The 19,274-nt window shown below is 63.2% G+C and overlaps 3 protein-coding genes across 4 annotated transcripts in view; 1 reads left to right on the forward strand and 2 right to left on the reverse strand.

Moving 5' to 3' along the window:
- The window catches only part of MED16 (mediator complex subunit 16), a 13,177-nt gene extending 9,421 nt beyond the window's left edge, over positions 1-3,756 (forward strand). The window contains exons 12-15 of one of the 2 annotated variants that reach the window (XM_034996702.1): positions 458-650; positions 906-1,122; positions 2,324-2,407; positions 2,893-3,756. In XM_034996702.1, coding sequence (XP_034852593.1) covers positions 458-650; positions 906-1,122; positions 2,324-2,407; positions 2,893-3,019 — 621 coding nt within the window. In that variant the 3' untranslated portion in view covers positions 3,020-3,756. The remainder of the gene's footprint in view (positions 1-457; positions 651-905; positions 1,123-2,323; positions 2,408-2,892) is intronic. The other variant, XM_034996703.1, reaches the window with a different exon arrangement.
- A 1,811-nt stretch (positions 3,757-5,567) lies between these two features.
- CFD (complement factor D) lies at positions 5,568-7,570 on the reverse strand. Its single transcript, XM_034996704.1, has 5 exons — positions 7,188-7,570; positions 6,538-6,694; positions 6,308-6,452; positions 5,964-6,221; positions 5,568-5,786 (listed from the first exon to the last, which is right to left on the reverse strand). Exons 1-5 carry the CDS (start codon positions 7,243-7,245, stop codon positions 5,625-5,627), a joined length of 780 nt encoding a protein of 259 aa, XP_034852595.1. The 5' UTR covers positions 7,246-7,570; the 3' UTR covers positions 5,568-5,624.
- Positions 7,571-9,642: 2,072 nt separating this feature from the next.
- LOC118005404 (neutrophil elastase-like) lies at positions 9,643-12,496 on the reverse strand. Its single transcript, XM_034997349.1, has 5 exons — positions 12,168-12,496; positions 11,608-11,764; positions 11,159-11,300; positions 10,016-10,246; positions 9,643-9,917 (listed from the first exon to the last, which is right to left on the reverse strand). The coding sequence occupies exons 1-5, from the start codon at positions 12,232-12,234 to the stop codon at positions 9,717-9,719; spliced, it is 798 nt and encodes a 265-aa protein (XP_034853240.1). The 5' UTR covers positions 12,235-12,496; the 3' UTR covers positions 9,643-9,716.
- Between the last annotated feature and the right edge of the window lie 6,778 nt (positions 12,497-19,274).

Raw genomic sequence — 19,274 nt, forward strand, 5'->3', positions numbered from 1 at the left:
CCCCGCCCCCTGGGTCCTGGCCTGCCCCCCCTCTGCAGCAGCGCCCCGCCCCTTTCTGCAGCAGTTCCCCCGCCCTGTCCCCCCAGAGTTCAGGGGAAGTGAGCTGTGTGCACCCACCTTCCCCCGGGGCTTGTGCACAGGAGTAAGCCCCACACCCGCCCCGACTCCAGGCCACCAGAGTGGCCGAGTGCATCTCCTGCCCCACATTTAAATCTTCTGCCCCTCCCAGGATGATTTGAAATCCCTCTTCCCCTTCCCCACGCGTTGGCTGCCAGGGGTAACCGCTTCGCTGCCTCCTCCTGGCACCGCACGGTGGCTGGTTGCTGGAGTCGCTGACTCTGCTTCTGGAATGCCGGTGGCCCAGTGCCCGGGGCTGCCCTGGCCTGTTTCCCCGCACGCTGAGGTCCCGGAATCCTGCACACACTTAGGCGTACAGCCCGAGTGCCTCTCCCTGTAGGGCTCCCCGCTGCGGCCGGGCCACAGCTTCCTGCGGGACGGCACCTCGCTGGGCATGCTGCGGGAGCTGATGGTCGTCATCCGCATCTGGGGCCTGCTGAAGCCCAGCTGCCTGCCCGTGTACACGGCCACCTCAGACACCCAGGACAGCATGTCGCTGCTCTTCCGCCTGCTCACCAAGCTGTGGATCTGCTGTAAGACCCCGCCCCCAGCCCTCGTCCCCCTGCCACCATACAAGTCCCCAGCCCCCAAATACCAGCCCCCAGGTCAGACTATCATGGTTCCCAGTGCCCAGCACAGATGCTCATGGAGCGACAGCACCGTCTGCTGTCTCATGTCGCTGGATCCCTGATGCCAGGAAGGGAGCCGAGGGCTCACTGCGTGCTCGTTAGTCGGGGAGCCTGGCGCTCTGCGGCCGGCAGTGCATCCCCGTGGTCCCCTCCCCGCAGGCCGTGACGAGGGCCCCACGAGCGAGCCGGATGAGGCCCTTGTGGATGAGTGTTGCCTGCTGCCCAGCCAGCTGCTCATCCCCAGCCTGGACTGGCTGCCCGTCAGCGACGGCCTGGTCAGCCGCCTGCAGCCCAAGCAGCCTCTGCGCCTGCACTTCGGCAGGGCCCCCACGCTGCCCGCCAGCGCCAGCACCCTGCAGCTGGACGGCCTTGTCAGGTGCGTGCCGCCTCTGCCCCACGGCCTCCGCCTGCGCCGGGCCAGCCGCCGCTCTCTGGCCTTGATCGTGACGCTGGCCCCGGGAGACATCCTCGCTCGGCCGGTGATGGCCCTGCCGCCCGCCTATCCATGCCTGCACTTGGGCATCTGTGTGCGTCACCGTTCCTCCAGTCTCCCCCTGCGTGGAGTGTCGCGTGGCCGGTGTCTGACTCAGGCCCCAGCCCCTGTGGAGCTCAAGCATGTCCTGCGCGGCCCCTGGCCTCCTGTGGAAGAGCATAGTGCAGACACTATAGTGTGGCCCAGGGCCCTGGGTGGACAAACCACAGCATCAGGCAGGGTGCTCTCGGGGCGAGAGGCAACCTCCGGAACCTGCCCTGGGCAGCTGCCGTTGGAACGCGTGGGTGGGGTCAGCCCTACTGCCCAGCAGCACCTGGGGCAGGGTTTCGTCCCCGCTCTTTAGGCAGGAAAGATGCACTGATCCGAGGTCATGCAAGATGCTTCTCCATTTCAGACACTCACGTGACAGACTCGCGTGAATTCCCCACGCATCTGTTACTTTGGGTGGAAATTTCAGAAAACGCAGATGAGCCAAACGAAGACAGTTAGCCCCGTACGGCCCCCTTTAGGTGAAATATTTCGGGCATTGGGCTCTGCAAGCTTCTGGCATCTTTCTTGTCTCATAACGGGAGGGACCGCTTGATAAGTACCAGGTTTTCATTTGTGCTTGGCTTTCAGGAAAAACTTTTAAGAGGGGGTTGATCACAAGGAGGTGTTTTGTTTTGTTTTTAAAGACTGTTTATTTGACAGAGAAAGACACAGCGAGAGAGGGAACACAAGCAGGGGGAGTGGGAGAGGGAGAAGCAGGCCTCCTGCTGAGCAGGGAGCCCGATGCGGGGCTCGATCCCAGGACCCCGGGATCATGACCTGAGCTGAAGGCAGACGCTTAACGACTGAGCCACCCAGGTGCCCCCACAAGGAGGTCTTAAATTCATTGTTCTGGAAAGCTTAGATGTATTTAATACTAGTACACTCCTGCCCAGCCCCCAGGTCCCCTCCCATGGGTTCTCCCGTGCCTCCCAGCGCTGCTGTGTCTGCAGGCGGAGGGCGGGCACGTCAGAGGGAGGTGTGTGTCTGTGTGCGCGCGTGAGCGCACATGTGCGCATGGACGCCTGAGCCGCGCACGTTCTCTCTCGTCCGCCAGGGCACCGGGCCAGCCCAAGATCGACCACCTGCGGAGGCTGCACCTGGGAGCCTACCCCACGGAGGAGTGCAAGGCCTGCACCAGGTGAGCGCTGCCCACCTCGGACCCGCTCCGTCGACATGGGTCACGGGAGTGCCTCCCCCACAGGCTGCCAGGTGTCCCCGCCTCGGGCACTGGCAGTGAGCAAATGTCTGGGCATGGGTGAGCACGCAGCTTGCGGCTGCCCTGGGGGGGCGCTCAGGAGCCCGACAATACAGAAACGAAGCATGGGCCCTGTGCAAATACGGCCCCAGTTGTTGCCAGAGAATCCTGGATGCGGGTTGTGGTTCCTGGGGTCACTGCTGCTAGGGGGCGGCCGAGCCTCAAAAACCCCACAACCCCACCTCATCTGCTCATGGAGGTGAGGGGGCGATGCCTGAGCTGGGGTGGAAGGATGTGGAGGAGCCAGCTCGGCGTTGGGGGGGTGCCGGGAACAGCACTCTTGGGGGGGGGGAGCAGCATGTGCCAAGGCCCAGTGGCAGGTGGGAGGACAGCCCAGCCAGGGCTCACCTGCCCGGCTCTGCCCCCAGGTGCGGCTGCGTCACCATGCTCAGGTCACCCAATAAGACGACAGCTGTCAAACAGTGGGAGCAGCGCTGGATTAAGAACTGCCTGTGTGGTGGTCTGTGGCGGCGGGTGCCCCTCAGCTACCCCTGACCAGGGCCCTCGCTGGTGACACGGCATTCCACACACTCCAGACCTTCATCGGGTGCTTTGCGAAATAGGCATCCTGGAAGTTGGCTTTCCGGGCCCCATCACTGGACGGGGCAGGGGAGCACGTGGCCTGAAGCCTCACGTTGGTGCCCCGCGGCCCCGTCGGGACTGCTTTCTCTCCCTCGAAGCCTTATGGTGGATCCGGGGTGGAGGGACCCAGCCACCTGTCCACCTGTGCCAGGTGGTGACCGAGACAGGCCTGTGGATCTCACGGGCTCAGGACCACAGCACGCGTGGTGCCCTCCCTGGACGCCCAGGCCTCAGCGGCCCCTCTGGGTGCCCCAGATCCTGGCTCCGAGGGTCCGAGATGCCCCGGGCCTCCGTTCTTCAGAATGTGCCACGCAAACCTGTGAGCTGCCGGGCATCTGCGTGGGTGCTGCCAGTGACAGCCGCCGGGACACCTGCTTCCGTCTCCTCACCTGCTCCTGCCAGCGCATCTGGTTCTGACCTCAGCAGGCCCAATAAATGTCCTGCCGGTCACAGGTGTCAAGTCGGCGCCGGGTGCTGCCCTTCCCCGTCCCCGCCCCCCAGTTCTGGGCTCCTGTGCCCGCGTGTCACTGTCTTGCTGTCAACATTTATGGAGCACCTACTGTGTGTTAGTCACAGGTTCCTGCAGGGAGTCGCGGGCCGGGCACAGTGGGTGGGCTTCTGTTGATGTGTGTGTCTATATCCTTTTTCCCTGCCTCCCCACTCGATCATCTTCCCCCCCCCGCCCTCCCCCCCCACCGAGGCCCCTGGGTTTCTGGAAGCTCAGGCCTGGTCCCCCCAGGGGTTCCACCTTCTGCCAACAAGCACTTTTCCCAATTATGTCCTGCTCCCCAGGCCTCCAGACAGCGTGCCCTGCCTGTGGAGCGCTAATTGATTCTCTTGTTTTCCTGCTGGAAGGCTCAGGGAGGGCAGGCCAGGTGGATGCCCCCGGGAGGTAAATGCTGCGTGTGCGCTGGGGGGGGAGCTCTGTGAGCCCCATTACCTGGCTGGGCCCGTGTTGCCCAGGAGGGCCTGCGGTTGGAGCCGACGCTTTCTGCGGGGACTTGGCATTTGCGGGCCAGCGCTGGGGGCAGGCGTGGAGGTGGGGAGCCGGCCCTTGACTGAGTTGGCGGGCTCCTGCTGCCCGTCTTGCCTCCCACCCTGCTGGTCACCACTGCCTGGTCTCCCTTTAGTGACACGGGGACCCCAAGGGCAGCCTCCCCTGGTCGAGGCGTACCTGGGTGAGTGGGCACTGCTGATGGACAGAGCCATCCGTGAGCCAGTGGGGGAAGATGGGCAGATTTTTAGTCTACCTCACATGTAGGGCAGAGTCGGGGACAGTTTTGGGGAGCAGGGAAGACAGCTCTTCTCCCTGGAGGCGAGCTCCGTGGGGTCCTTCCCCCCGGATGGTGCCCAGCCCCCACTGCTGTGCCGTCTGCGTGCTTGAGGTTCAGGGCTCATGAACCTCATGCTTCTGCTTGGCCCTCCACACCCTTCACTGGGCCCCGTCCTCTTTAGCCATTGTCTCTCTCAAGTCCTACTTTTTAAGCTGGTTACTTGTTTTAGAACAACGGGTCCGTTCTGCAGTCACATCATGGGTTTAAGGTTAAGTTGTGGTTTTATGACGTGAACATGACTCCCGTCAAGAGGTGGGGTCTGGGTCCCCTCATTCTGGAGCCCCTGCAGCCACGCCTGGACTAAGTTATTACGAGCAGGGCTGAGCACACAGTAGGTGCTCAGTAAGCGCTTGTGTACGAATGAGCGTATGACTCCAAGGTGAACATCCTGTAGTAGGAAAGTAAAACATGGCCACAGGTTCCAGTCCCAATTCCCCAACCCCCAGTGGGGCCCATGACTTCACCTCTCAGACCCTCAGTCTCCTTTTCAACAAAAGGGAAGTCATGAACCCCTCTGTGGGCCAAGCTGGACACCTGGGGCCTAGCGGGTGCTGGGTCTCAGTGGCTCCTCATCCAGGTGGGAGATGGCAAAGGGCCTCAGGGCCTGGGTTCTGCCCTCCGACCTCCTTGTCGTTGCCCAGAAGGGTAAACTGAGGCCCAGGGCGCCCGTCAGTATGGCTGCTCTGGGACACCCATCCACCTAACTTACTCTGTGAACCTCAGAGCACCTGGCGATGACCCCGAGCGCAGGTGCTGTGGTTCTGGGGTCGGATCCAGGCTTTGCCGGGAGCTTCCTCGGATCTCAGGGGAGTCACGAAGCCTCTGAGCCTCAGTTTCCCGATGTGGGACCTGGGTCCCAAGAACACGACTGACTTCAGAGGGTCTGTGTACCTAAAGCTCAGCCCAGAGCAGGGCCTCGCACACAGTGGGCCCTCCCGCCCCGCTTGGGAGGCCGGACAGAGGGCCGGACGTCCGCGGGAGCGGAAGGGGCACCTGGGACGTAAGCCCCTCCCCCACCCCGGGTGGAAGAGTCGGGGCGCCCCCCTGCGGCCGAAGCGTGGAGCCGCGTCCTCGCCGCCCTCGGGTCCCCGTCCCCCGCGGCCGGCGTGCTCAGTGCAGGCGGGGCGCTTGCAGGACAGGACTTTTATTGCTCGACCCCGTGACCGCCGCCCCCCGGGGCCTCCTCAGGCGGCCGCGCCCTCGGCCAGCACACCGTCGATCCAGGCCGCGTAGCTCGCCACGCGCGTGTAGATGCCGGGCTTCTTGCGGTTGCCGCACACGCGCGAGCCCGAAGTGACCACGGCTTCGGCCACGCCGCCGCACACCAGTGGGCCCCCGGAGTCGCCCTGTGGGGGCGGGCCGTGAGCGCTGCGTCGCGCCCCGCGCCCCCGACCCCGCGCCCGGCTCTCTCCGCCAGTAGCCCTCCCTCTCCTCCCCAGCAGTCCGGACCTCGGCCCCGCCCCGCCCCCGGGCCCTCCTCGCCGCACGCCCCGCCCCCTCGATGGCCCCGCTCCCCGGCGCACCTTGCAGGTGTCCCGGCGGTTGCTCTCCCCGCACATCATGCGCTCGGTGATGGTGCCGTCGTGGTACGTGCGCAGGTTGCAGGTGGCGCGGTCGAGCACCCGCAGGAGCAGGTGCTGCAGGCGGTCCGGCCGGCGGCCCGCGTGGGTGACCACACCCCAGCCGGCCACGTCGCAGAGCGTGCCGGCCGCCACGTCGCGGTCCTCGCGCTGCCAGGCCAGGGGCTGCACGGCGGGACCCAGCTCGGCCTTATCTGACAGCTGCGGGATGGGGCGGAAGCGAGCGTCAGGGCGGGGATGGGCGGGGGTGCGTGCGGCAGGAGGGGTTGCGGCTGGACTTGGCTGACCTTCAGCAGGAGGAGGTCGTGGTCGATTGTGTCGGGCCGGCTGTCTGGGTGGGGCACTGCGCGGAGCACGTCGTACAGGCGCTTGGAGGGCTCCGGCTGCGACAGGGAGTGTGCGCCCAGGAGCACCTGCACCTTCCCGTCCGCCCTGGGAGTGGGGTCCGCATCAGAGCCACGTCCCCACCCCAGCCAAACCGCCTCCCGCGCTCTCTGCCTCTCTCCAGGCCACTCACGCGTCCTCCAGGCAGTGCGCTGCGCTCAGCACCCACTGCTCGGACACCAGGAAGCCGCCGCACACGTGCTTGCCGTTCACCTGCACCGACGCCATGTAGGGCCGCGCGTGGGACACGGCCTCGCGGCCGCCCAGGATCCGCCCGCGAGGCTGCGCCGCTGGGGACGGGCAGGTGGGCGTGAGCGCTTCAGCGCTGGCCGGAGGCGAGCCCGCACACCTCGCTCCTGCACCCGGGCCACCGCAGCCCGCTCAGGCCTGGCATTCTACCCACCAGAGGGGCGAACTGCGCAGGGGCCAGGGAGCACAGCCAGCGGACAGAATGATGGGGAGTGGTGGGGTCTGGGGCAAATCCGGCCTACACACTGCGCCTAACAGCTTCAAGGCAAACGGGAGCCACGGGGGGCTGCGGTCCAGGCGGCGCTGGCTTCGCTGGCCGCCGGTCCTGCCCCGCGCAGCTGCGGATCCTCACTGAGGGGAAAGCTCAGGTCTCACATTGGAAGTTCTGAAAATTCCTAGACTTTCAGAGCCTTCCATGCACGTGGATCCTGTCCCCCTTCCTGCCCACCTAGTGGAGCCGGGGGATGGGGGGGGAGGGCTCACTGCCCCCCAGACTGGTGGCTCCCACTGTCCCTTCGTCCCAGGTCCACTCACCACATGCGGCTGCTCCTAGGAGGACCAGAGTGACGAGATGCACCAGACGGTCTGCCATGTTGCTGCGGTGTGGCCGGAGCCTGGGGGGCACTTGTACGAACCTGGCTGGGGGCGGTTCCCCCGCAGGCCCTGTCTGTTGGGTGGGCAGCAGTCCAGCTGGGGAAAGCGAAACCTGCCTGCCCCGCTTCCACCCTCCTCGGCGGCGCCGGGCTTAAGCTCCCTCACGGCTCCACACCAAGACCACACAGGCAGTTGGAGGTGCCTGATCCAGGACTGGCCCTCGTGTGGCAGTACCCTTAGGACGGGCAGAAAGCAGAACAGGACGACCTACCCTTCAGCACCCTACCCTGCCAGCCCAGTCTCCCCAGAGTGCCCTTCCAGCCCCAGAGTTTTGCAACAGGACCTGGAGGCTACAGCTTGTAAACAACCAACTTCCTCGTTTTTCTGCCCCTCCCTCCTTTCTCTTCCTCCCCCAAGAAGTTGGGTGGGGGTGGGAAGAAGGTCACCTGAGGTTCTTGTCCTCCGTGACTCTGGGGCCTGATACCCCAGCAAGCAGAGTATTAGAAAGGTGGTGTGTAGGGGCAGCTGGGAAGACAGAAAAACCAGCTTGAGGGGCGCCTGGGGGGCTCAGTCGGTGAAGCGACTGCCTTCGGCTCAGGTCATGATCCCAGGGTCCTGGGATCGAGCCCAGCGTCGGGCTCCCTGCTCAGTGGGGAGTCTGCTTCTCCCGCTCCCTCTGCCTTTCCCCCTGCTCGGACTCTCTCTCTCTCAAATAAATAAATAAAATCTTTTTTAAAAAGAAAAAGAAAAAGAAAAATCAAGTTGAACTTGGTGGAGTTTTCAACAAGGAAATTTAAATGGAAATTTCAGGGTCTCCCTTCAGGTGTGGCTTGATCCAGGGGCCTGAACAATATTAGGTTTCTCTGTCTCTGGTTTCTCCTCTCCTCCTTGGTGGCTTTTCTCCTCACCAGGCTCCCCTGTTGTGGGCCCAGAGGCCCCAGACTCAGCCCAGTGGCTCAGTGGGCCCTTCCCCAGAATCCCCCTTCATTCCAGCCAGCTTCTCAAGGCTGTGTCTGATTAGCTTAGCTTCGATCGCATGTCCCCTCCCAAACCAATCACTGTGAGCAAGGGATGTCAGGTTCTGATGAGCACAAGGTGGGTTACATGGCCCTTTATAAGATGGGGATCATGGATCAACATCTCATGAACCCACGGTGGGGGCAGTGCTGGGACCACAAGGGTGGGGTGGACTCCAGGGGACACACTGCACAATATTTTCCCTTCTACTTCTTTCCTCTTCACTGTGGACTATTTCATACGCAGAGAAGAATAGAAAAAAAATATAACCAGTGTGATTTGTTAGATTCTAACATGTTTCCTTATTGAAATCAGGAACTTCAAACAAAAACCCATTAGGGTATGAAGTCCAGATTATGTAAGAGTTGGGATTTGCAACAAAATTTGGGAATGATTCAGCAAGACAGGACGGTTCAGTAAATAACCCTGGATACCCCCAGATGCTGTGTTGGCGTGGAAAGACCTCTAGGGTATAGTATAGTGTTCCGTTGAAAGGGCAATTGCAGGGCGCCTGGGTGGCTCAGTTGGTTAAGCGACTGCCTTCGGCTCAGGTCGTGATCCCAGGGTTCTGGGATCGAGTCCCACATCGGGCTCCTGGCTCAGCAGGAGGCCTGCTTCTCCCTCTCCTGCTCCCCCTGCTTGTGTTCCTGCTCTCGCTGTCTCTGTCTCTGTCAAATAAATAAATAAAATCTTTAAAAAAAAAAAAAAAAAAAAGAAAGGGCAATTGCAGGGCAGACACCTTCTCAGCAGCCAGGACCTGGGAGGAGGTGTGGTGAGGGGAGCCACCGGGGAGCAGCCCAGCAGGCAGAGGGAGCACCAAAGGCCAGAACCCTGCAGGAGAGCCCAGGCTGGTGATCCCCAGCAGGAGTGGGGGGGGGTCACGAGGCCGAGGCCGGTCTGGGGCCCGGACCCCTCCCCTCCCTGCAGGGACACAGAGGCTCAAGGGAGGGCAAGAGAGCAAGTTGCCCAAAGTCACAGAGCTGGGGCTCAAACCTAGGGTCCTGAGCACGGCTTCACACCGGTCTGCACCCCCACTTCTTCACCTGTAAAATGGGGCACTGATGGGACCCGCCTCAAGGGCTGGAGAGAGGGCCAGCGGAGTGAACGGGGCAAGGAGCCAGCGCGGGTCCTGTGCCGTGGGGCCCTCAGTGAGCAGCGGCTCCAGTCTGTACCCTCACCGCCAGCAGCACTGTCATCCGCTGGGAACCCGAATGGCAACAGGCATCCTTTCGTGGAGGGGGGGAAGGGCCTTCTTACCCCAACGCCCTGAATTGGCCGCTCTTTGGTGACAACATACTCATGAGATGCCCCAGACACTTTGCTGACTACGTTCAATACCCAGCTGAACAACCACCGAACACCCGGACACGTTCGTACAAAACAGAGAGGGCTTTTATTGTGTGAGATGCGAAGGATGCAGTGCGGGCAGGGCCGGGCCAGGGGCAGCTCTTCCTAGCCGGTCCTGCTGGCCGGGTCCCGCGGGTGGAGGGAGGGGCGGTCGTGGCCGCGGCGGATGATGGAGTTGATCCAGTCTGCGAACTGTGCGACTGGAGCAAAGGCGTCCGGGTAGAACCCGGAGCCGCAGCTTCCGCGGATGAACGAGTCAATGCCCTGGACCAGCCCGTTGCAGAGCAGTGGCCCGCCAGAGTCCCCCTGTGGAGACAGACGGGGTTGGGAGGCTGGGCTTCCAGGACTCCGGCTGCAGCCCAGGCGGGAGTGGGGTGGAGCCTCGGGGGGCGGGGGGTACGCACAAAGCAGATGCCAGCCCGCCGACGGGGCACCAGCGTGCACACGTTGGCTCGGCGGCAGAGGGTGGTCACCACGGTCACGTTGAGCTCCTGCAGGATCCTGGGCGGTGGCCGGGTCGTGCCCAGCTGGCCCCAGCCCATGGCCAGGCACGGCACCCCACTGCCCACACCTTGATTCTGGGCAGGCAGCCTGGCCACCCGCACGTTCCTGTTGATGGTGGCTGACCCGTTGAGCTGTGGTGGGCGGGACAGAGCGTCAGAGCGTCACAGGGGGTGGTGGCCATGACCCTCCCCTCCCTGGGCCTCAGTTTCCCCAGCTGAGGTATCACCGTGGTCCTGGGATCTTACGGAGCAGGACACCCACCCTGCAAGGTGCTCCTTGCCCCGAGCCTCAGTTTCCCCATCTCTACAGTGGGAGCAACCATAGTGGCCCAGAGCATCTCTGGACATGCCTTGAATGCAGTAAACAGTGGGTACTCAATAAAACACACTGTGGGCAACAGCAATGACAATAAAACCCTTGTTCTAGAACATTCCCAGAGGCTAATCATAACTTTGCAAGCAGTGGGGAAGGGAGGGTTTCACCCTTACGTCTCCCACCAGCTGAATGGGGGGAGTTTGGCCCCATTTCACAAAGACAGGAACTGTCCCTGTGCTCGGCCACACAAATAACAACAGTTTGTTGATTGACAACGGCTCAGAGCTTCCCGTATCATCTCATTTAATTTCTTTTTTTTTTTTTAAAGATTTTATTTATTTTTTAGCGAGCGAGCGAAAGAGAAACAGCATGAGAGGGGAGAGGGTCAGAGGGAGAAGCAGGCTCCCAAGGAGCAGAGAGCCCGATGCGGGACTCTCGATCCCAGGACCCTGGGATCATGACCCGAGCCGAAGGCAGACGCTCAACCATCTGAGCCACCCAGGCGCCCCATCTCATTTAATTTCTCAACAGCCCTGCCAGGCGGGGTTTATTTCCCCCTGTTACAGAGGTGGAGACTGAGGCACAACGGGGTCGTGTACCCACTTAAAGCTGGGGCCCCACCATGTCCCCCAGTCTCTGGCCCCCTCCCCAGGCATCCTGCCCCTGGGCCTCTGCACCTGCCGGGTCCCCTCTTGGGCATCCCCAGCCTGGCCTGCCCAGCTCCGCACCTGGAGGATCACGATGTCGTTCAGCAGCCTCTGGGGGTCGAAGCCGTTTTCAAAGACCCGCTGGATGGCGAATGTTTGCCTGGTGGGCTCACGTTGCCCCAGGTCATGTGCCCCCAGCACTGCCACCACCGAACGGAAGTTCCTGCAGCAAGGGGGAGGCAGGAGGTGATTGGAGGTGGTCCTGGTGGTGGGGAGGCAGGAGGTGATTGGAGGTGGTCCTGGTGGTGGGGAAGCAGGAGGTGATTGGAGGTGGTCCTGGTGGTGGGGAGGCCCCCAGAGCTCAGCCGGGCCCCACCAGAGCCCAGGGGGGCCCGGTGGGGAAGGTGCGCTGATGCGGGCACGGGGCGGGCAGGGGCGGGCCCCTGGGAGGACCTCGGGCTCCTGGTCCCACTCTCCCTGTGACACAGACGTGGAGACAGGGCTCCCAGGAGGGTAGGCATGTGACTCACAAACCATTCACGCAGTGGGCAGCCGACATGACGAAGTTGGGGGCAATGAGAGTAGCACCACAGAAGTGACCTCCTCGCCGCTGTAGGGACACCATGAAGGGCCACGCGTGGGGCTGGGCGGCGCGGCCACCCACGATCTCCGAGGCCAGTGCCGGGCCTGAGGACGCGGGGTGGGGGTGGGGCGGTGAGCGCCACGGAGGAGCCCAGCCCGGGGGCCAGTGCCCCCTGGACCTAACAGCAGGCTTAGGGCTCCTCACGGGCTTGTGGCCCAGGGGAGGGAACTGAGGCGCGGAGGGCAGAAGGGGCCTGCCACCACCCCGCACCCCAACCCGGCACAGCCAGGCTGAGACCTGACGGCTTCGGGGTCCCCAGAGCGTGACCTCTGGTTCAAACCCCGGCTCTGGGCTCCCTCGGCGGCTTGACCACTCAGAACGCACGTCCTCCTCTGCAAAAGGGCCTCCTCGTCCCGGCTGCCACCTTCCCACGAGGGTGAGGGGCCGTGAGGGTCCAGGGCAAGTGGAGAGGGACAGACAGACGGACAGACATGTGGCCCCACTCACCAGCCAGCAGCATGGCCAGCAGCAGGGGCACGAGGGCGGGGCGGGAGGCGCTGCGGCTCGGAGTCATGGCCGGGCCGGGGCTCTGGCGTCTCTGCCCCCTGCGCCCACCTGCCCCTCTTATAGCCCCACGCCCGGAGGCCGTTGCAGTTGCCCCACGGTGGGGCCACGTGTCCCCACTTCCTCTCCCCCGCCCTGGGGGGGCGAGTGGTGGGAAGAGGGGGTGGGAGGAGGGGCACGAGGGGCCCAGGTTGGCTCTAGCAGGGTCTCCGCTAGGGCTGCACGATTAAATGGAAGGTCAGATAAACAAATTTCTTTTAGAGTAAGTAGCTCCCAAATATTGCACGGGACACACTTCTCTATCAGTCACTGTTTACCTGACATTCACGTATAACTAGGCGTCCTGTGTTTTTATGAAATCTGGCACCCTAGTCCTGAAGGACCTTGGCTGGGGTCCCCACGTGCCTCAGTTTACCCAGGACACCGTGCACTGTCCTGACATTCCACAGGGGCGGCCGGGCTGCTGGGTCCCCGTCTGAGATGAAGAGAGTGAGGGCCTCCCCATCAGTTCCTGTCCAGTGACCGCCCCCCCCAGGAGACCTGGGGTTGGCGCCAGGCCCCATGGTTCCCAGCAGGAGGGTGGTCTGCAGCCCCTCCCGATCAGGGCCTGGCCCTCCAGCCTTCCTGGCTGTAACTCTCAGCCGGGGCCTGGTTGCCATCCGGCCGCCGGCAGAAGTTCTGGGAAGCAGGCCCCAACCCCCACCTCCCTGAGCCTGGCTGAGCCCCCTGCCTGCCTGAGCGGCACTGCCGGATTCCAGCCCAGGCCTGCGGGCTGGACCTAACCTCCTCTTAGTTGGGGCGCTCCTGCCTGGAGCAGCAGAAGAACTCGGAGAACGGAGCTGGGGTCCCCAGGGCCCGGCCCCCAGCCCATGACCCCTGTTGCACTTCCTGCCTCCCCCGGGATGCTCCAACTACAACAGGCCCAGCTGTCGCAAGAAGCAACGTTCTCCTGGCTCAGGCAAGGTTCAGGGGAGGGAGCCAACGGATCCATCTGCAGGATGGGCGGGCGGGGCCCCCGGGACTGCCCAGAGCTGGGGCCACGGCTGGGGTCCTCACTGTCCCCTGTGGCCAGCGAATCCCATACTCTCCAGGGATGAGGACGCCGGCCCTGCTGTCCCAGAGCCCGGCACACAGCAGGTGCTCAATGTCCGCCCTTTATCCCTCCCTTGGTCTGATGCACACCAACCAGTCCTGCCCCCTCCCCTCCTGGCAGGGTCCCCCCAACCCGCTTCGTTAAAGTGACCATAGAGCACTTAGCAAGCACCCCTTTCCGGTCTGGGGATGGGGGAGAGTGGAGGCAGCCATGTCTTTGGAGGAAGTGGCTCTGGCAGGGACAGCAGATTTAACCAAAGCTGCATCAATTGAGCACCACCTGTATACTCCGTTCATCCGTGTCGTGGTGGTCAAGTGTGTTGACTTTGGGTTCATATTCCCGTGTGGCTGCTTGCCTACTGCACCAGTCCAGGCCACCGACTCTACCCCTCCGTGCCTCAGTGTCCTCATCTATAGAACGACAGCTTGAACACTAGGCTCTGTCTCCGGGTTGTTGCAAGGATTAAATGAATGAAGGTTTATAAAGTCCTTAGAGAAGAAAGAGGGAGGGTTGTTAACCATTAACCGCCTTCAGGAGGGCAGGGTGGTGACTGCCTTGAGGGGCGCGGGCCAGGGAGGCTCTAATTCCAGACCCGAGTGGCGGCGACTCGGAGGCTTGCAGGCGGCGTGCATTGTACTCGGTCTGAGTTATGCCACAGTAAGAACATGACTTGAGTGTCTTTCCCAACCGCGGGAGCCGGGGACCCGTGAGCTGTGGGGAGTGGCCCCACCGGGTGCAGACCTCGGCCTCCCGGGACGCTCACTCCCTGAGGCCTCCACCCTGTGGTTTTGTGGTTCCCCAAATTGCCACAAGCCCAGCCCACCTCCAGCAAATCACCCCAGCACCCCAGGCCTCCCCTTCTGGGGTCTGATCTTTGCGGCGTGCAGACCTCTCCTGATCCAGCATCACAGGCATGAGCCCACGGGAAACACCAGGGGGGCGGGGGGCTGGCTTTCTGGTCTCTGTGTTCCCATCAGTGGGCTTCATTCCCTCCCGCAAACCTCATTTACCCCCCTCTCTGGGCACTAAAGGTCCCTCTGGGCTTTTTATGGAAACCACTTCCCTGCCTTGGGCTCCTGGGAAATTCGGGGAATTCCTGACATCCTCCTGACACTCATCAGCAATATTTCCCAGGATGGGACCACGACGCTCGCCCCTGGCACGGCTGCTCTAAACCGTAAACCCCTCCCCTGCGGTGGTCAGCTCCCGCATCAGAGCTGAGAAGAGGGCTTCTCACGCTTGCGCCAATGTGCATGCTGCCACCAGGTGGCAGCAGAGTTGATCAAGAGCTGCCTTCCGATTCTGTGCGTCCCCTATGAGCCTGGATGGCCTCCTTGCCGTGACCACTCGCCCCCTCCACAGCTGGCCAAGGACTCTTACTCTTCCCAGCCTCCGGCCGCTCTTCTAGGCCCACCCCCTCCAGGCCCTGCTCTCCTTGCCTTGCTGCCTTCCAACCACACTGCAGGCCTTGCTCCCTCATGCTCTTGTCTTGATGCGGAGCCTGGCAGCCCTCTCCTTATACTCCTTATACTCCTATCCAGTCAGCTCAGGCATTGCCACCTCCTCCGGGAAGCCTCCTTGGTGACTGATCCCTGTGCTGGGAGCTGGGAAACAGAGCTGGGCCCCAAGGGCCAGGGTGGGGCTCCGTGGACAGTCCTGGGAAACGTCTGGGGTGACTCCATTTTCTAGACAAGGAAACTGAGGCACAGAGATGGGTAGCAACTTGCCCAGGGCCACCCTGGCAGGGCTGGATTAACACCCACGTCTGTGTGCATCCGGGAAGTGAGACCCACTGTGACCTGGGCCCTCCCCCAATCTCCAGGCCTCTGCCCCAACACCCCCATCCCAAGTTTGGGGCTTGGGGACTGGGGTGCTGGGGACCCTTGGCCGCTCTTCCCACCCAGGAAGGACAGACAGGAACCTGGGGAGGAGTTTCAACTTCTCCTGACGTCGCCGTGGGGCTGGGTACGGGGCTCCTAGAGCCCTGCAGGGGTGGGGGTGGCAAAGGGCTGCCTGTGGGCAGGGCAGGGAGGAAGCAGCTTTCTGCCCATTCTTTGTGTACAGTTCCCACCTCAGGGCTTGTGGTCGGCCCTTGCACTTGGGGCATCTGTGGGGGTGGTGGCTCAGGGGCAGGTCCTACACAGGGACAGGTCGGAGCATGGGGGTGCAGTACCGTCCCGGACCACAAAGGGGTCCACGGTCTGAAGGATGCAGCTGCAGGCCAAGGGGCTGCTGAGTCCTCCAGGGAGGGTGTGGACAGGTCGGTCGGTCACCCGGGCTGGGCTGAGGTGGGCAGGATGTGTCTATGTCAGGGAAAGGGGGCGGGGGGTGGCCTCATGCCATTTAGGGGTAAAATGATTTGAGTCCGGAGTTTTCTTTAGGATGTGTGGACGAGGAGGGAGATGAGGCCAGAGGAGAGCAGGTGTTTATTGGCCTCTTACTGTATATGTGGCCCCCTACATCACCCCACTGAAACCCCCCTTCCGGGTGGGGACTCCAAGCACGACCTGCAGCTGCTGAGTGGGCTGCCTGTCCACCCTTTGTCCCTCGGGCCGTCCCTAGAGTCCCTTCTGCTCCAGGGCACCCAGGCCTCTCGGAAGTCCCTCTGGCCATGTGACCAAGGCTCCTGCAGGACCTGAGCAATGGTGAGGGGGTGCCCGGGAAGCCCCAGCCATGGGCAGGCACTGGGTGCTGTGGGCAGCAGCTGGTCCTGCCGGGGGCACTGGCCCCCCCCCATCTGAGCATGGAGGGTGGCGGGGAGGTCCAGCTGGGGTCGAGCGCTGTCTCCAGGCCCCATGGCCGCCCGCTTCCCACATCCATGCGCGTCTTGCCCACGCTAAAGGGCCTCTTCCAGGACTTGGTACATGCTATCCCCTCCACCTGGCCCCTCTCACTCACCCTCAGGCTCCACCTGGAAGTCACTTCATCCAGGGATCCTGCCCTGTTGACCCCTCTAAACCCCACCAGGGCTGTTTTATGTTCTCTGACACCACGGGCCTCTCCTTTTTTTTTTTTTTTTTTTTAAAGATTTTGTATTTATTTGACACAGAGACACAGCGAGAGAAGGAACACAAGCAGGGGGAGTGGGAGAGGGAGAAGCAGACTCCCTGCTGATCAGGGAGCCTGATGTGGGGCTCGATCCCAGGACCCTGCGATCATGACCGGAGCCGAAGGCAGACGCTTAACGACTGAGCCACCCAGGCGCCCCGGGGCCTCTCCTTCGTAACATTTGTCACTGTGGCATTAATTCACCTACAAAACACTTATTGAGTACCAATTGTATTCGTGGTCTTATGCTAGGCCCTGGGGATCCTGCCTCTGCATGGGGGTGGGGTGGGGGGTGTTGATTTTCAGGGTTGGAGGGACCTGGGGTTGGGGGAGGAGGCCTGAAGGTATAGTTGGGGGAAACACAGCCCGACGGGGAACAGTAAACCAGAGAGGGGTAGAAGTTACACCAAGACCAAGTAGGGTGAGGTTGGCAGCAAGGCTGGGGATGAGGTATCTGGGGATGGCCAGGGTGAGGCTGGGAGGCACGGGTGGTCCCGTGTGCCCAAAGGGTGATTGTGGGGCTGTCTGGATGGCCCTGTCCCCACGAAGCCTGTTGTATGCCAGGCCGTGTCTCAGCATCAGCATGGGGCTTTGTAAACAGTAGGCGCTCCATAAATGTTTACTGCAGGTTGAGTGACGGGGTCCTACAGGCCTGCTGGCGGTGCCCACCCGCCCAAAGGAGGACAGTGTCTTTGAGCTTCTCCTCTGGGTCGTGCATTGCCGTTGACTTCAAACAGGTGAGTGATGCTGACCTTGGCCAGGTGGGCTTGGGGTCCACAAGAGGTGGGCCTGGACGCCACACCCACCAGGATGGAGTTGCTGAGGGATCCAGGTGCCATCCCCTGGCCCCCCATTCACTGGTTCCCCCTGCCCCTGAGACACCCAGAGCATAGCCCCCTCCGTGACTCCCCACAGCTGCCCAGGAGGCCCTGACCGTCTGCGGTACAAGGGGTGGGGGGCCTGGGGTCAGGACACCGGGCTTGAGCTCAACCCTCCTGGGGCCTTGTCCTGATACCAGGGGGCCAGTTCAAGCTGCAGAGTATGGGAGGAGCTTCACCTAGTTTGGCATGAGAGGGGTGGGCGGAGGGAAGGAGGGGGTGGCCCAGTTAAGGACCACCTCCCCACCCAGACCCCAGCGTAGGGCCACCTCCCCGCCCAGACCCCAGCGTAGGGCCACCTCCCCGCCCAGACCCCAGCGAAGGGCCACCTCCCCGCCCAGACCCCAGCATCAGGCTACCTCCCCGCCCAGACCCCAGCATCAGGCCACCTCCCTGCCCAGACCCCAGCGTTGGGCCACCTCCCCACCCAGACCCCAGCGAAGGGCCACCTTCCCACCCAGACCCCAGTGAAGGGCCACCTCCCCGCCCAGGCCACCTCCCCACCCAGACCCCAGCGAAGGGCCACCTCCCCACCCAGACCCCAGTGAAGGGCCACCTCCCCGCCCAGACCCCAGCGTAGGGCCACCTCCTTGCCTAGACTCAGGGCAGGGTGGCCTCCACGCACTCACTGGACCCCAGGCAGTGGGCAGTGGGCAACACAGAGCTTGAATGGATGCCTGCCATGTAGGGCTGTGAGTGGGGCTCAGCTTCCTGCCCACCCATGGTTTCTGCCACCCCTGGGGCCCAGGGAGCCCCGAGACTGGGAGGAGGGCAGAGCCACTGTGTGACCTCAACCCAGGCCCAGGACCTCTCGAAGCCTCCATCTCCCCATCTGTAAAATGGGTGTCCCATGGCTTGCAGCCCATGGGGCTGGGGTCTGCTGGTGGAAGGGGGTGAGTCCTGGCAGAGCCACTGCTTGGGTGGGGGGAGTAGAGCCTGGCAGCCGCATCCTTACTATTTCTGAAGGTTTCCTGGGGATGGCAGCTTGCAGTCCTGAAGGCCAGGGAGGGTTTGAAGAAGCAGGAGGGGGAAGCCAGTGAGGCCACCATTTTGCAAACGAGCAAACGGAGGCATGTAGCATCCTCATCAGGATGAAGGTCCTGGACCACCTCTGGTTCCTACTCCTCTAGCACCTACGTCATTGACCTGCCTGCGCGCCCCACCCCCACCCGCACCCGCACCCACGGCTGCGATCATGCACCCGCGCCCCGACCTACACCCGCACCCCCACCTGCACCCACCCGCACCCACCTGCACCCACGGCCCCGATCATGCACCTGCGCCCAAACCTACACCCGCACCCTCACCCGCACCCCCACCCGCACCCACTTGCACCCACGGGCGCGATCGTGCACCTGCGCCCCAACCTACACCCGCGCCTGCACCCTCCTGCACCCTCACCTGCACCCCCACCTGCACACCCACCTGCACCCATGGCCGCGATCATGCACCTGCACCCCGACCTACACCCGCGCACCCACCCGCACCCACCTGCACCCACGGCCCCGATCATGCACCTGCGCCCCGATCTACACCTGCGCCCCCACCCGCACCCCCACCCGCGCCCTCACCCGCACCCCCACCTGCACCCCCACCTGCACCCACCTGCACCCACCCGCACCCACCTGCACCCACGGCCTCGATCATGCACCCGCGCCCTCACCTGCACCCCCACCTGTACACCCACCCGCACCCTCACCTACACCCACCTGCACCCACGGCCCCGATCATGCACCTGTGCCCCGACATACACCCGCGCCCCGACCTACACCCGCGCCCTCGCCCGCACTCTCACCCACACCCCCACCTGCACCCACATGCACCCACGGCCCCGATCATGCACCTGCGCCCTCATCTGCGCCCGCACCCACACTCCCACCTGCACCCTCACCCGCACCCACCTGCACCCACGGACCCGATCATGCACCTGCGCCCCTACCTACACCCGCACCCTCACCCGCACCCACCTGCACCCTCACCTGCACCCCCACCTGCACCCACGGCCGCTATCATGCACCTGCGCCCCGACCT

This window comes from Mirounga leonina, unplaced genomic scaffold (assembly GCF_011800145.1).
Source record: "Mirounga leonina isolate KUSES-001 unplaced genomic scaffold, KU_Mleo_1.0 Mir_94, whole genome shotgun sequence".
NCBI classification, from domain to species: Eukaryota; Metazoa; Chordata; class Mammalia; order Carnivora; family Phocidae; genus Mirounga; species Mirounga leonina.

Excerpts from the sequence above, each read along its gene's own strand:
- CFD (XM_034996704.1), bottom strand. The coding sequence starts at position 7,245 with ATGGCAGACCGTCTGGTGCATCTCGTCACTCTGGTCCTCCTAGGAGCA. Across the intron at positions 6,453-6,537 it reads GCGCACTGCCTGGAGGACGC|GGCGGACGGGAAGGTGCAGG; the intron begins GTGAGTGGCCTG and ends CCCCACTCCCAG. Across the intron at positions 6,222-6,307 it reads ACGACCTCCTCCTGCTGAAG|CTGTCAGATAAGGCCGAGCT; the intron begins GTCAGCCAAGTC and ends CCCATCCCGCAG.
- LOC118005404 (XM_034997349.1), bottom strand. The coding sequence starts at position 12,234 with ATGACTCCGAGCCGCAGCGCCTCCCGCCCCGCCCTCGTGCCCCTGCTG. Across the intron at positions 11,765-12,167 it reads GCTGGCCATGCTGCTGGCTG|GCCCGGCACTGGCCTCGGAG; the intron begins GTGAGTGGGGCC and ends CCGCGTCCTCAG. Across the intron at positions 10,247-11,158 it reads ACGACATCGTGATCCTCCAG|CTCAACGGGTCAGCCACCAT; the intron begins GTGCGGAGCTGG and ends CGCCCACCACAG.